The following is a 15,645-nucleotide window of genomic DNA, read 5'->3' as shown; positions in this document are numbered from 1 at the left end:
AGAAGATACTTAATAAAACCTTTTTAATGTCATCTAATCCATCAGTTTGTTCCATAGATCCCAATTAAACTTCTTTTGAAGCAAAAACATTTGTTTTGTGGGCATAATCAATACACACACAACTTTTCTCCCATCCAATATAAAGTAATAGAGGAAAATTTGTGTATTAAAATTTGCAAAACTTGGTGCTTTCTCAAGACTGACTCTGTCTCCTTATTTGTTTCCCTTGCTTTTTCAGGAAACGCTTAGAACTCTGTATCCCTGAAAAAGTTTATTCTATTTAGGAATCCCCCTTACTTATGAAATCAGAACATTACATGGGTGTGACAAATTACTATCTGCTAATCCTGATGTATCATCAGCATTATCTTCTGTTGTTGTGTTGGAGAGGGTTCCACAGCTCTGCTGATCAGTTTACTTTCATTTTTTTTTCTTTGAAGTGGTTTGTGCTACCTCACAATATATTCTGCAGATTTTCTTAATTTATTTATCCAAGGTAAAAAATAAACCCAGGGATTCTGGTCTGTTATCTTTTTTTCATCAAGTTATATAGTTGATGTAACTCCTTTAGCACTGGAACCAAAAAGTTATGGAAGTGAGGTACCTCGGGGGGGGGGGAGGGGTTTGATGTGAAACCCTAGAGGAAAAGCTCATACCTGGGGCTATCTCCCTATCTTTGCTCACTGCATGTCTAATAAATTGGTGTAATTGCCACTGAAGGCAAGTTTTCTCAAGTAAACTAAGGAAAAAGGATATTCAACCTCTCCCAAAAGCAGAGCCTCCCTGTAAATCATTTCAGTCAGAAATATCACCCATCGTGTTACCCCACAGTCAAGGCTTAAAAATGTCAGCATGTCTTTTTTCAGAAAGAAAGTTAGCTGTAGCTCTAAATACCCCAGGATCAGAGGACCTCAACAGGGCCTTAGTTCATCCTCTTTATCTATAGATGTGCACTTTTCCATTCTAAAAATTGCCTTATAAACTAATCTGAGCACTTTTTGTAGTCTCTCTCCTCCAGGCAGCTGCTTTCAAGCAGGCGTGACTGCTAACATCTGAATTATTAGATACAAATGAAAGGCTCTGACTACAAAAATCCTGGATTTCTATATTAACTCTTCAGAAATGTACTATAGCTTTTATGCTTGCTATATGAATGAATGAATATATGAATGGATGAATGAATATATGAATGAATAAACCTGTTACAGATTTTCCAGGTTAGCGTGCAGGGAATAGGCTTTTCATGGGAATTTGTAATCAAAACTGTGTGTAGGGGAACTATTGCAAGTGTCAGATAAAAAGCTACTGCCGGTAATTCTGATCAGTTTAACTTTTTTTTAGGATTGTTGATTAATCGCAGTTAACTCATGCTGTTAACTCAAAAATTAATCACGATTAATCACAGTTTTAATTGCACTGTTTAATAAATTTCAATTGATATTCTGTTTAATATTTTGGATGTTTTTCTACATTTTCATATATATTCTGTGTTGTAATTGAAATCAACGTGTATATTATATTTAATTACAAATATTTGCACTGTAAAAATGATGAACAAAAGAAATAGTATTTCAGACTGCACTACAAAATGGTATGAGGTGAACTTTCTCCTGAAAGTGCAACTTACAAAGGTAGATTTTTATTTTTTTGTTACATGACTGCATTCAAAAATAAAACAATATAAAACTTCAGAGCCTACAAGTCCACTCAGTCCTACTTCTTGTTCAGCCAATCTCAAAATAAACAACTTTGTTTACATTTAAGGGAGATAATGCTGCCCACTTCTTATTTACAATGTCACCTGAAAGTGAGAACAGCCATTTGCATGGCACTTTTGTAGCCGGCATCGCAAGCTATTTACGTGCCAGATGTGCTTTGGCCACCCTTCCAGAGGATGTGCTTCCATGCTGATGATGCTTGTTAAAAAAAATAAGCGTTAATTAAATTTCTGACTGAACTCCTTGGGTCAGAATTGTATGTCCCCTGCTCTGTTTTACTTGCATTCTGCCATATATTTCCTGTTATAGCACTCTTGGATAATGACCCAGCACATGTTCTTCATTTTAAGAACATGTTCACTGCAGATTTGACAAAACACAAAGAAGGTACGAATGTGAGATTTCTAAAGATAGCTACAGCAGTTGACTCAAGGTTTAAGAATCAGAAATGTATTCCAAAATCTAAGAGAGACGAGGTGTGGAGCTTGCTTTCAGAAGTCTTAAAAGAGCAACAGTCCGATATGGAAACTACAGAACCTGAACCACCAAAAAAGAAAATCAACTTTCTGCTGGTGACACCTGACTCAGATAATGATAATGAATGTGCACTGCATTGGATTGTTATCGAGCAGAACCCGTCATCAGCATGGACGCATTTTCTTTTGGAATGGTGGTTGAAGCATGAAGGGATGACGTATGAATCTTTAGCGCATCTGGCACGTAAATATCTTGGGATGCCAGCTACAATGGTGCCATGAGAACGCCTGTTCTTACTTTCAGGTGACGTAAACAAGAAGCTGGCAGCATTATCTCCTGCAAATGTAAACAAATGTTTGTCTGAGCGACTGGCTGAATGGGTTTGTGGGCTTTAAAATTTTACATTGTTTTATTTTTGAATGCAGGTTTTTTGTACGTAATTCTACATTTGAAAATTCAACTTACATGATAAAGAGATTGCATTACAGTACTTAGGTGAATTGAAAAATGCTGTTTTGTTTATAGTGCAAATACTGGTAATAAATATAAAGTGAGCACTGTACACTTCGTATTCTGTGTTGTAATTAAAATTAATATATTTGAAAATGTAGAAAACATCCAAAAATATTTAAATATTCAATATATTCAGCAATATTCTATTATTTAACAGTGTGATGAATCACGATGAATTTTTTTTTAATCGCTTGACAGCCTTGCTTATTTTAGATTTACTCCCTCTCCCCAAGTGGAATTAGGCCTTTCATATGAAAGACTTGATGTTTAGGGATGTTAGAACTGATTTGACATCAGTCTTTGAAGGACCGCATTCACAAATAGCATACAGACTCTTAAGTATTTAAAGCGTGATGCTAGCCAATAAAAAGTCCAGGGGATTTCACAGTGGAACATCGAAAATGAGTAAGAATTTAGACACAACATATGCCTGGAATGACCAAATCTAATACAGAACCACAATTTGCTGATACCAAGTTGATTTCCAACATAGGCTCGGTTGTTCTCCAATTTCCTCTATTACTCTAGAGTGGAAAATGGATTTGCTTCCCCAACTGCAGGTAGAATCTGGTTGAAAGGTAATTCCTCCCCTCCCTACATCATCTTGCCGGGAGAGAAAGCTTTTTTGGTTGTTTCACTGGTTGCATCCTCCTTTAGCGGTAACCCTAACATTTGTTTGAAATATATTTTGCAGCTCAGAAGCAGTCAAAGGTGCTGTTATTGGTATTGATTTGGGCACAACTAACTCCTGTGTGGCAGTTATGGAAGGAAAACAAGCAAAGGTGAGTAACTAACTGCTAGTGTATAACAATTTATCTAAGGGAGGGAATCAGTGCTGCCACTTTTGCAGGTGGTTTTCCTGGGTTATAGACTCTCACCATTTTTACGTAGGTGCTGGAAAACGCCGAAGGTGCCAGAACTACCCCATCTGTTGTAGCATTTACAGCTGATGGTGAACGTTTGGTTGGGATGCCAGCTAAACGACAGGCTGTAACTAACCCACAGAATACATTCTATGCTACCAAACGTCTCATTGGACGGCGCTATGATGATTCTGAAGTACAGAAAGATATGTGAGTAAAACTAATTAACGTTATTCCCCAGTTCTGGAAAGAGAATTTGCAGAGTGCAGCATGCCCATGCATGGCCTAAAACAAAGTGCTGTTTCCACATGGTGGGACATGGTACTCGGTGCATAGTATCCCACATGTTTGCTCATATTCCTCAAAAGTTGAGCCTGTGTTTCACTGCATTTATTAATGTTGCTTTTTAAGCTTTTAGGGGCGGACTCATAATTGTAAATGGTTCTTGACAATGCAATATAGCTGGTGCTGTCTGCATTGGCAAGAGGAATGGATCAAATGACAAAGTGCTAACTGTACTTTGTACTGTACAGAACCCTGAGAGCCCCTGCCCTGAGTGTTTCCTGCATCTGACTTCTGATTGAGTCCTCGTTGTATAGAACACTGCACACGTAATATTCACTGAATTACAAGGAAGGTTATAGTTTCTACATAATGTCTGTCATATAAAAGTTCTGAGCAGATGCCCTGTGATTGGGATACTGAATAGCTGTTACCTTTCATGAGAGGGAGAAGAACAGTAATTTAATGGCCACTTCTCTCTGGATTGCAATTCACTTCTAGTGGCTTGTTCTACTCGAAAGCTATTTTCCTCACTTTAGTAAACTCTCATAATATAAAAACATTTAATGAAAAGGAAAGCAGCATGCCTGCAATTTATTAAGGAAAATACTTTCTATCTAGTGCATAAAGTAACCTGTGGAATTTATTGTCACAGGATATCGGAGGCCAAGAGTTATGGGATTCAAAATATGGTTAGATATTTAAGTGGATGAGAAATATAAGCCAAACACTAGCTGATGGGGGGTGGGGCTTAACTACACCTCTGGAAAACATTTTTTTATCTCTTAATTTTCCACCATTGGGTTTCTTGCATCTACCTCTGAATCAGCTGATGATGGCCACTGTCAGAGGATGGCTTCTGGACTAGGTGGACCACTTGTTTGATCTTGTTTAACATCAATTAAAGTTTGCATAATTGCATTCATGGCACAGTTTACACTGGGATTCTTAAATGAAACTGTTCAGGTTCAGTGCTCATTGGTTTTATTGTGTGCCCAGAAATTCTTGTGTGTTTACAACTTAATGTAGATCCTTAATCTCAGCACTTTCTGCAAAATACTGCAGAAAGTTGGGTGTACCTGAGTCTAGAAACTGAATCTTCTGCAGGTGTTTTATGCAAAATTACTCTGTCCAACACAGATTAGTGTGAAAGCTTTTAAACAGTCTGGTTTTTTGAAGGTATAGGCCTTACGTTATTTTGGACTTAAGCAAGTGAGAGGTTCTGATAGTTATTTTTACAGCACTCAGAAAACACTGTCTTTGCCCCAGAGAGCTTACAAGTCTACTGTGTAACAAAAAAAACAAACAAACGAGTTGACATGGATATAAGAAAAAACAAAGGAGCTGGGGGATGTGAAAGGACAGGTTACAGTGAGACTGTGTTGCTGGATTAGAGTAATGTGCACACAGATTGGGTTCTAATCATGGCTTCTGTAGCAACGGCACATTTTAGCTCTTGTGTACGTGATAAAAACTGGGTGTTCTGGTGGGTACTCGGAGAAGAGCAATGGGGGAAGAGTGGCTGAAAGGAAAAGTGGGGAGGACAGCAGCAAGGAACTTAATGGGCAGCGAGATTGGGCTGCGTAGCTGAACGGTTGCAATGCTAGAAGGGTAGAGTAAAAGGAGAGCAGCCACCAACTGCAGTGCAGCAAATGAGGGCTCCAGAGTCCATATTTCAGAGTTGAGTGAAGAGTGGTGTCAGGAGGCTGACAGCCTGTATAGGGCCCTTCGGGAGGGAGCAAATTGGACGACCCTGAGCTTACTCAGGGTCCTTGGCTGTAACTGATGCCAGGATACATCAGAGCTGAATCAAACTCATTGATATTGACCTTTTCCAAGAAATGCAAAGATCCTGGATGGAAACCATTGCAAATGGTATTGTCAGATGCCTCCCTTACATCTGAGGCTGTTAGGGGAAGGTTTACTGTAGGATCTCTCCCTTTAAAACCAAGGTGTCACTATGTTTTGCCAATTTCAGGTTAACCAGCAATACCAGCTGTGTATTCACCGTAGGGCTTAGACTCATGGTCCCTTCTGGCGTTTTAGTCTGTCATGATCATCTAGTCTGACCTTCTGTATGTTGCAGGCCACAGACCCTCGGCCACCCACTCCCTGTAATAGACCCCAGCCTCTGGCTGAGTTACTGAAGTCTTCAAATCATGATTTAAAGTCTTGTGTGATGCATTCAGTGTTATCTAGACAAACTTTACTCAATGTGAAATTCTTGTTTCAGTAAAAATGTTCCTTTTAAAATTGTCCGTGCCTCTAATGGTGATGCCTGGGTAGAAGCACATGGGAAGCTGTATTCTCCAAGCCAAATTGGTGCCTTTGTATTAATGAAGATGAAGGAGACTGCAGGTTGGTACAGCAAGGTGTTTAACTTGTTTGAGCACAAGTTTAACCATGGTATTGGTACTAGGTGTCTGATAAATATATTGAGCATACTACAGCCCTAATAAAAACTTCCTTCTAGAACCCTTCTAAACCATGGCCTGAGTTACATCAGATTGTGTAGGGATAAGGTAGTAGGCTATGTTTTACCCTCAGGGAGAGTGAAGGACCCTTAATTTTGTTCTGACCAAGTCAGGGTATTTGACAGAGTTACAGCTTCAGGCAAAGCTTTATCCTGATTGCTCTTATTCGAAGTCTCAATTTGCAGAGTCTTGAAATACGTGAGTGTTTCAAACAAAATGTCAGTCATGTCTGCTGGCTGTGAAGTAGTGCACACTCCTTCCTCCTCCCAGGATCCTGTACATGCTTATTCATCTCTTCCAGATAACCGTGCATATTGTGAAACTTGCCATTTACAAACTCCTAATACTTGCCTCCTTTGGCATAGCGGCTGCTGTCACAAATACCTGCTAGCCTTTTGGTCTATACAGCAACTATTTGACTTCCTATTCAGACAGAGTTCGGTCCTCTGCCTAGCTAGCTGTAACATGTCAGGTTCCTAAATCTGCTGCTTTTCTACACGTGGAGTTAAGCTCTGCCCAGTTGCATTATGTGGCTAGTAGACTGATGGGAATGATGATGGGTGGGTTGGTTCTTACATGTCTAGTTGATATCCATCATCAAGAGAAGAAATGTTAAAGGGACCTCATGTTGTGAAGTACTTCTCCCTAGCTAGTGGTGGCTGTGGAGCTCTGCCAGGGCGATGGCCCACAGAGGTGGAGATTCTTTGCCCTTCCATGCCTACTGTGACCTCAAGGAAATCCCCCAACTACAATAGGGTGGGGTAGTTTGACATTTAGTTTTGGAACCCTCACTACTCCTCACCTGCTCTCTGGGTTGGAGAGCACTTGTGCACCCCAATATCAAGTGATGACAAGTAAGACTGCACGTGGGTGTTGACTATACATAGATTATTCAGCCTTGCAGTAGCTACTAAGGCCTACCAGGGATGGAAGGACAGGCCTAGAAGACTGAGTTGCAGTGTGCAGCAGGGTAGAGATTGCCTCCAGATTCTGGAAATGGCAGTCTTTAGTGTTGTGCAGCAGGCCAACCCATATCCCAGATAGACCAGTCACCGCAAAAGCTGTAAATTAGATTGGCTAGAAATGCTGTAAGGATATTAAAGCAAATAAAATAAAGTGCTGTGACGTCTCTGGGATGGGTAGTGTGCATCCAAATATTTGAATAGGTTTGTTGTGTTTAGTGATGACTTTCTACTTCCAATATTGATTGAAAGAGAACAGCAAGTTGTGATATTGAATAGGGATGTGCCAGAAAACTAGGAGCTTTTCTGATTAACCATAAATTACATTTTTATTTGCCAACGTTAATCTGCAGTATATCCTCCTGCTGTGGAAAATACTTATACTGGACAGACAAATCATACAAATGATAGCCAATGGGTAAGCAGTCTGTTGACCAAATATAAGACATTCCAAAGTAAAGGAATAGCCTCAGGATTGTTTTTTACTCCCTATAAAAGCAAAGTCTGCAAATGTTATATGTGAATTCACACTAACCAGTTTTGTCTGATCACTAGTGGAAAGCATAGAAATGTCTTGAGGTGACTGCTATTCTAAGAGGTCACGAGCTCTTCTATACTGTGACCCCCATGTTAAAAATGGAAAAAAGCTTTGGGACCCTCTCCCATCTCTCCATAAAGGGAGGGAAGTCACAAAGCCCAGATTGAGGACCCCTATTCTGTTTATAGCTAAGGGAGTAGAAACAATGTACCAAGGATTTAGAGTGGGTCTGAAGTTATTAACTACAATAACTTGCTGTTTTTTCTTTTCCAGAAAACTACCTGGGACACTCAGCAAAGAATGCTGTCATCACTGTCCCTGCTTACTTCAATGATTCTCAGAGGCAGGTAGGGTCACAAGCTCCTGTGTTTCCTGTGTCTGTAAGCAGAGATTTTAACTTCTGTCACTGGTCAACTTTCTTCTCTTTTTCAGGCTACTAAAGATGCTGGGCAGATTTCTGGACTCAACGTCTTGAGGGTGATTAATGAACCAACTGCTGCTGCCCTGGCTTACGGTCTAGACAAGTCTGAAGACAAAGTGTAAATGTCTGCTAGTAATCCCCATCCCTCTTAGCCAGAGCACTTTAGGGTTCTGTTTTGTAAATAATTTAAGACTTTGTTTCTTAAAATCCTAGTTCAGACTTAATTGCTAAACTAATCACACGGTAATCTGTTTTATGCAGTTGCTCTCAGAGCTTTATTCCATTCTTAGCAGTTTAAAAAAAACAAACAAACCCGAATCTTAGATGTTCATTCCAAAACTGCATCTTAAATTAGTTAGCAGTAGTTCCACAGCAGCACAACTGCACACCTCTAAATTAAGCACACTCAACTGTGGTAAGTAATAACAGTTTCTTAGTGTGGTTCTTCAAGATGATTGAGTTGAGAGGTTTGTTATATTTAAGCTTAAATGTGGCATAAAAATCTCTATCCAGGTTCTGGTTTACTGGCATGTAGGCGACAAGATCTCTTCCCTGGAAAGCATTTGTTTCCCGATGTACCTGTTAAGAAATTTATTTTTATTATCCTCTGCATGTCAGTATTACCATAACAATTTTGCTGTGATAGATCTTACAAACTGTAAATTGATGTTGTTGAAGAGAATTTTTCTTAGTTTATAGTGCTGTGTAAGCACTCTCTGCTTCCCCCAGCCTTTCCCAAAAGCTGTCTCATAACTCTGAAATGCTGGGGCTTTAGTGCCATACCTTAATTTGCCTTATGACTTTATGGGAGACAAACCAACCAGCCTTAACATTTGTATTAAAAAGAGAGTGCATTTGTGAACTGCAATATCCAGTTCCAATCTTTCTAGTTTGGTCAGTGGTAGGCACAGAGCATTGGTAAATAAGAAGTTCCCCTGGAGAAGCCTTCCCTAGTAAGGCAGGTAATAGCAATGACCAGGGTTACTTATTGGCACAATCATGTAGTCCATGTGCACCCAGAACTCTCATTTGAAGTCAGAAATTCCAGATGTGCATGGAGTGGGCCGATTATGTCAGCTTGGTAACTCCCTCTTTAGAGAAGGCTTCTTTAGAGGAAACTTACTATTCATCAGTACTCCAGGAGATGAAATAATTGAATAGTACAGTAAACCAGGTGCTGAAATTACATAATGGGCGTGACCCTGCATTCCTTGTGCACCACAAACTCTCAGTTTAAATAGGAGTCAGATGTCTTCAAATGGGGACTTTTGGTGTGTAAGGAATGCAGGATCAGGCCCACTATCAGCCTTCATCTTTGTAGACAATAGCCTATGCATGCAATGTAAAGGTTCACATGGCTGTCCGCACCCCCGTCTCATGAGTTTGAAAGTGTTCAAGCCAAAAGACTTTGTCTTTAAAGGGTGTTGACATATCGTCTCTCTGTTTTCTGTCTTAGTATTGCAGTCTATGACTTGGGTGGTGGCACTTTTGATATTTCTATTTTGGAAATTCAGAAGGGAGTCTTTGAGGTGAAATCTACCAATGGTGACACTTTCTTGGGTGGTGAAGATTTTGACCAGGCCTTGCTGCGGCATATTGTCAAGGAATTCAAGAGAGAGGTAAATGAGATCTGTTTGCACAGATAACATGCCATGTGTAATTTTGATTGTGTTACTAAGAATGCTTTGAAAACCAGTTCTCAAAGCTAGGGAATCTCAAATTACTTCAGAAGGATGAGGATCCTCTTCTGTATTGGTATGTTTTGAGTTTTAGTTGACCATTAACCTAAATGCTAAAAGTGTAGGGTATTAAAATTACTTGGATTGCTCTTTAGTATTCTGCCTCATATTTGTCAAAAAATAAATACGAATTAAAGAGCGGACATCTCACAGGAGTCTAGGTCAAACAGAATAGCAAGACTTCTGCTCTTCTGTTCCTTTGACACTGTCTCTATGGGGTTGTCCTACAGATAATTCACCCCCCTTTCATATTACAAGGGAATTGGCCACATAAATCCATCAGTGCTGCATGATGCTACTGCCTAATAGATGGAGCACAAGGGTGGCAGCTGGAAAATTTGTGCAGTTTAATTATAACTCAGTCATTGATCCAGTGTTACCTTCAGCAAGGCACGGTGTCTACTCCAATACTTCTAATCGTTAATGGATATATCACTACAAAAGTACTTCACTTGGTGGTTAGGGCGAATGTATGTAAAATGCGAAATACAAGTATTTATCATTATGGTTACAAGTGTGGGGGATAAGCAGACAAAGCACTAGGACTCAAATTCTAATTTTTGCAGATGTCTTTCTAGTACAGTGGGGCAGGGGTGACCTACAGCAAATGTCAGCTGCAGGCTTCTGGGTTTTTGGAGACTGACAGGTTTTTTGTTAACACACGTTTCTTATTGGTTAGACGGGCATTGACCTGACTAAAGACAACATGGCTCTTCAGAGAGTGAGAGAAGCGTCAGAAAAAGCCAAATGTGAGCTCTCTTCATCTGTGCAGGTGAGATGACTGTACAATAAAGTGCATTAGTCGGCCACTTTGATATGTCACTTCGCACATTTTATTTAACAGGTAAAAGACCAGCCAAATGTGAAGGCAGTAATTTGGGTTGATAAAACAAACTTGAGTATGTGCAAAGGACATCATGGGGGAAATGCTTTGATGAGCTAGTATAGGTATTAACAATCTGAGAGAAAATTGAACATCTGTTAGGTGATGCAAGGTAATTGCTTGAGGCTTAGAACAACAGCGGCGGTTTCTGCCTCCGGGATAGGAATATTAATCCTGTTAGCTTTGACCCCAAAATATGTCCTCTCTCTCCTATAGGAATATCTGACCTTGTTCTCATGTCTGCATGCTACTTATTCCAGAACTCTGGAGGGCATCAAGGAATTGAATTGCTGATAATCCTGCTTCTGATACATTCTGGCTTTACTTCTAGCTATTCAAAATCTTACAGTTTTAAATGTAACCACTGACTGAACCATTTATTTGCATGATGAAGAAAATCTGTTTTTTAAAAAAACTACTCTTTTAAAAGCTGCACACAAGGGGGTTAGTCACGAGACACTGAGAGCAGATTCCAAGGATCACTTCCCCCACCCTCTGCTTCACCTATCAGATGCTTCCAGATCCCTCTCTTTATCTGTTGCTAATGATTAATTATTTTTCATTGAAGGGAGCAGTCTCATTTAAATGTTGTTGAAGTCAACTAGACAGTGTCTGAGTTCGAGTCTTTGTTTCCAATTTCCAGGATTTGAATAGTGTTAAGAACTGTTATTTCTGAATGGGAGTTTTCTTTGGCAATGTGGGGAGATCACAGGAAGCATGGTCCTTAGGTCAGTCACGATGGATACATAGTTCTGACAAGGGCATAACAGATTCTGGTTTGCCAGCTCACCGGAGAGAGAAAATACGCTACATTAGAAAATACGCTCCATTCTGCCAGAAAATGCTTCTATACTGCACCAGTAAGAGTTAAATAAGGAAGAGCCTTCAGAAAAGTCTTTTGATATGACTTTATTGACTTTGCTATTTAAGAGGAGAGAGCTTGGCTTTAGTCTATAACAAGGGACCAGTTCTGATTTTGCAAACTTTCTCCATCGAGTTTGTGTGTGTGTGTTGAGGCATTAATGTTTTGCAGTGATTTGTAGTGTCAGCATGACTCAGCACTTTTGCTGCTGTTTTTGCTGTGCTTCACTTCAAATTAGTGCAGTGGACTTATAAGCAGGGACACTGGATTTTAAACCTCTTGCTTAAATAGTCAGAGAAAATGAGCATTTTAAATTGTAATGCCTGGTGCTTAACTTTAAATGGAAATCATTGTTTAAAATATTCAGTTGGCTTTGCTCTCAAGCATAAATGTTATAAAATAGAGATTGTTTGGTTTGTGAGGAAACAGTTCGTTGTTGCTGAATGTTTAACCCCAGTGGAGTAGGCTGTCTTGTATTTAAAAAAAAAAAAAAAAAAAATTAGAAATGAGGGGTATTTGGTGAATTTTTCTATACTATCTTAACAGAAAATATGCATGTGCTCTATCTTGCAGGGTTTTGTCACTTCGATTTTTTTTTAACCTCTGTGATGTGAAATGTGAAGCTCTTGATAAAAAACATTGCATGTAATAAGGTGCCAGTGGGTTTTTGTTTCTAGACTCCCATTCCTGTGTGTTTACACATGTTGGTTACAGCAAACAGTTCACAGCTCTGCAAAGTTACTGTGAACAGGGCCTGACTCAGCTTTATAAAATTTAAAAAATGGGTAAATGTACAGAAAAGTTCCACCACTGAAGAAACTGGGTAGAATACATGAGATTTGTCTTAACCATGGAGGATCTGTGGTTGCACTTAATGTTAAGTTTCTGTTTAGATGTAGTTTATAATAAGTTAACTGATTAACCATTTATTAAAATATCAATCGTTAGATTTTTAAAGTCTAATGGGTCAATAGATTGCTTATAGCCATGGTTATAAACATCTAACATAAGCAGATCATGTCTGTAACCTGCTTATAATATTAATAATTTATCCTTTATAAGCCATTTGTAACTGGAACCTTAATATAAAATGTGACCAGCCTCCTTAAACTGAGGCAATACGGGATATACAGAAATCTTAAAATATGTGTAAAAACTCAGTATGTTTTTCAAAAGAATCCTAAAGGTATTCTTACAGAAACCTGTTGGCTTCATCTGTAAGTGATCAGTTATCTGTTGAACTGTGACAACACTGAAAGCCACATATAGTTGCTTGTCTTGATTTCCTGCTTCTGATAACCAGTGAATTCTTGTTTTGCAGACGGACATTAACTTGCCCTACCTTACTATGGATGCTTCTGGACCAAAGCACTTGAACATGAAGCTGAGTCGTTCCCAGTTTGAGGGGATTGTCGCAGATCTGATCAGGAGGACAGTAGCACCTTGCCAAAAAGCCATGCAGGATGCTGAAGTCAGCAAGAGCGACATTGGTGAAGTCATTCTGGTTGGTGGCATGAGCAGAATGCCTAAGGTATGGCATGTTCCTGTGTGACACACACCACTTAACACCTTTGTCCAAGGATTGAGTCACTTTTATTTGTGTTGCACAAAAGCATTTTAAAGGGAACCTAAGTCCTAATTCCAGAAACTTTGGCGATGCTGTAGGTGAAGGGCTGTCTGTATAGTCAGCAGGATGAGTGGGTAGGGGGGACAGGATCAGGCATGCCGCTCATGTGACTAGAACAATTTCCACTCCCTCCTTTGGTTGGTGTTTGATCCATGGGTCTGTCTGGAAGATACTGCTGATGGAGTTAACCTTCCCAAGACCAGTGAGAGTTGGCAGGAGTTACAAATGTCTGTTTCTGGCTCCTGCTGCCTGATGTGGACTGAACACAAGCAGTGCTGTTGAGATTTAAGAATTTAAGGCTTTCTCTCTAGCCTGGGAGAACAGCTGTGTGGTCAATATGCTGCTGCCAGACTTGTGACTTTTTGGAATTCACCCCTCTTGTCAACTTAGCTTTGCCATCTAGGGATCTTGTAGGTTCACTGTTCTGGCTGTCAGCAAAGTCATTCTGTCACCTGCTGTTAACGCATAATTGGGTATGTGTTTGCTCCCTGGCATAAGCGATGAGCATGTTTCACTGGCCTTATGCTCTTAGCATTGGCTACCTAGATATACTTGACTCTTGTATACTGTGGTGATAAGCACCAGTAGGTGACTTAGACTTGCTTTGCTGATATGCAAAGTCTTGAACATTTAGGACCCACCTGCTGTTGATTTAGTGTTCTCAGATTCCCAGCTCCAAAAAGAACTGTTCAGCTCCCCTGAAGTCAGTGGGGAACATGCTTGTGTAAGGGTGTCCTCAAGAATGTGGACTATGCTGCTACTGGAGGTCTCTTAGGGTGCATCTACACAGCCAAAAAAAAAAAAAACCATGGCAGTGAGTATCAGAGCCCGGATCAACTGACATGGGCTTGTGCTGCAGGGCTAAAAATAGCAGTGTAGAGACGCAGTGTGGAGCCCAGGCCCCGAAATCCAGTGGGTGGCGGGGAGATCTCAGAGACCCGGCTCCAACCCAAGGCCAAATGTCTATACTGCTATTTTTAGCCTTGCAGCACCAGCCCAAGTCAGTTCACCTTCGCTCTGAGACTCACTGCCATGGGTTGGTTTGTTGTGTAGATGTACCCTCAGTTATTCACTCCCAGTCTGTGGAGAACAGTAAAGACTGCTTTACTCTGTAGATGCTGTGGTACTCTTCAGATGTTATCACCGTCTTACTGTGACTGACAGCCATCCAGGATCCAGAGTACCCTGGTGGGAAGAGTCTGCTTGGGAGTGATTGCTTCAAAGTGCTGGCTACACAGCTGCTTTCAGAGCACTAGCAGGAGCCCCACTAACCCAAGTCTGTTGATGAGGGCTGGGAGGCTGCTCCTGCAGGTGCTCAAATGCTGTGTAGACATACTCTGAGGTTTCAATGACTCTAAGGTTTGCAGGACAGAAGTCACTAAAAGCTACTGTCCTGGCCAAAGTCCAGTGATTGCATCCTCCCTTACTAAGGTCCCTGCAGTTTAAACTGGGCATAATATTTTCCTAGCCTTTTGTCTGAGTCTCTTATGTAGTGTTATGCCCTGTGGCTTTATTTCCATTGTGGGGGAAGCCCTTCCTGAAGTACTGAGAATACTTTGGGAGTGGAAGACACTACTTAAATGTCAGTATCCTATTTATACCTTTCTAGCACCATGTGGCCTTGCAAGGTTACATAACGCTTCCCTGACTACTCTCACTCAAAGCTTTAACTGCAGGCTGAGTTGAGCACAGGCATACTGAAATCTGCACCTGTGTATTGCACACACTAATGTAGCTTTCTCCCTCTTGTACTGCATCTTGCCCAGCTCCCCTTCACACCACTGCTGGGGTGGAATTTGACATTACTTGAAACTGCTCTCACACAGCCAATGCTCCAGGAAATGTCAGGTCAGTGATCAGAAGTAATGCTTCCCCTTGTACTGTAAAACATGCCCCCTAGGGGGAAGATTTCCAGTTAATTATATGGTCTTCCTGTGTGTTTCACTGTATCAAGGGAGTGTTCATGGGCAGATGAGCTGGAGCAGTGCTCACAGCTCCCCAGGAGCACAGTGCTCACTTGTGCAGAAAATGGCTGCTCCACTAACGCAGCTTGGGATGCAGAGGAGCTGTGAGCATCAGCTAAAATCTCAGTGGTGAAGGTGGGTGCCTTGGAGTGGAATTGAGAGCCGTGTAAGGTGTTTCAAACACCCAGCTGAGTTTCTGTCCTGATCCTTCAGCCATGGATCTGATAAATTCATCAGCATATTGTTCTGAAAAGGTGGAGCGCAAAGTATCTTCTGAAACACCACATTAAGTAAGGGGCTGGAGACATTGTTGCCCTTCATA

General features: G+C 40.6%; 1 protein-coding gene across 1 annotated transcript in view; it reads left to right on the top strand.

Moving 5' to 3' along the window:
* The window catches only part of HSPA9 (heat shock protein family A (Hsp70) member 9), a 31,661-nt gene that overhangs the window by 2,652 nt on the left and 13,364 nt on the right, over nt 1–15,645 (top strand). The window contains exons 3-10 of the mRNA XM_074960708.1: nt 3,403–3,490; nt 3,600–3,781; nt 6,087–6,211; nt 8,101–8,174; nt 8,260–8,366; nt 9,705–9,867; nt 10,667–10,759; nt 13,054–13,263. Of these exons, the coding sequence (XP_074816809.1) occupies nt 3,403–3,490; nt 3,600–3,781; nt 6,087–6,211; nt 8,101–8,174; nt 8,260–8,366; nt 9,705–9,867; nt 10,667–10,759; nt 13,054–13,263 (1,042 nt within the window). The remainder of the gene's footprint in view (nt 1–3,402; nt 3,491–3,599; nt 3,782–6,086; nt 6,212–8,100; nt 8,175–8,259; nt 8,367–9,704; nt 9,868–10,666; nt 10,760–13,053; nt 13,264–15,645) is intronic.

Source organism: Natator depressus, chromosome 8, assembly GCF_965152275.1.
Source record: "Natator depressus isolate rNatDep1 chromosome 8, rNatDep2.hap1, whole genome shotgun sequence".
NCBI lineage: Eukaryota > Metazoa > Chordata > Testudines > Cheloniidae > Natator > Natator depressus.
The sequence above is the reverse complement of the archived record's forward strand: the minus strand, read 5'-3'. Positions and strand labels throughout refer to the sequence as shown.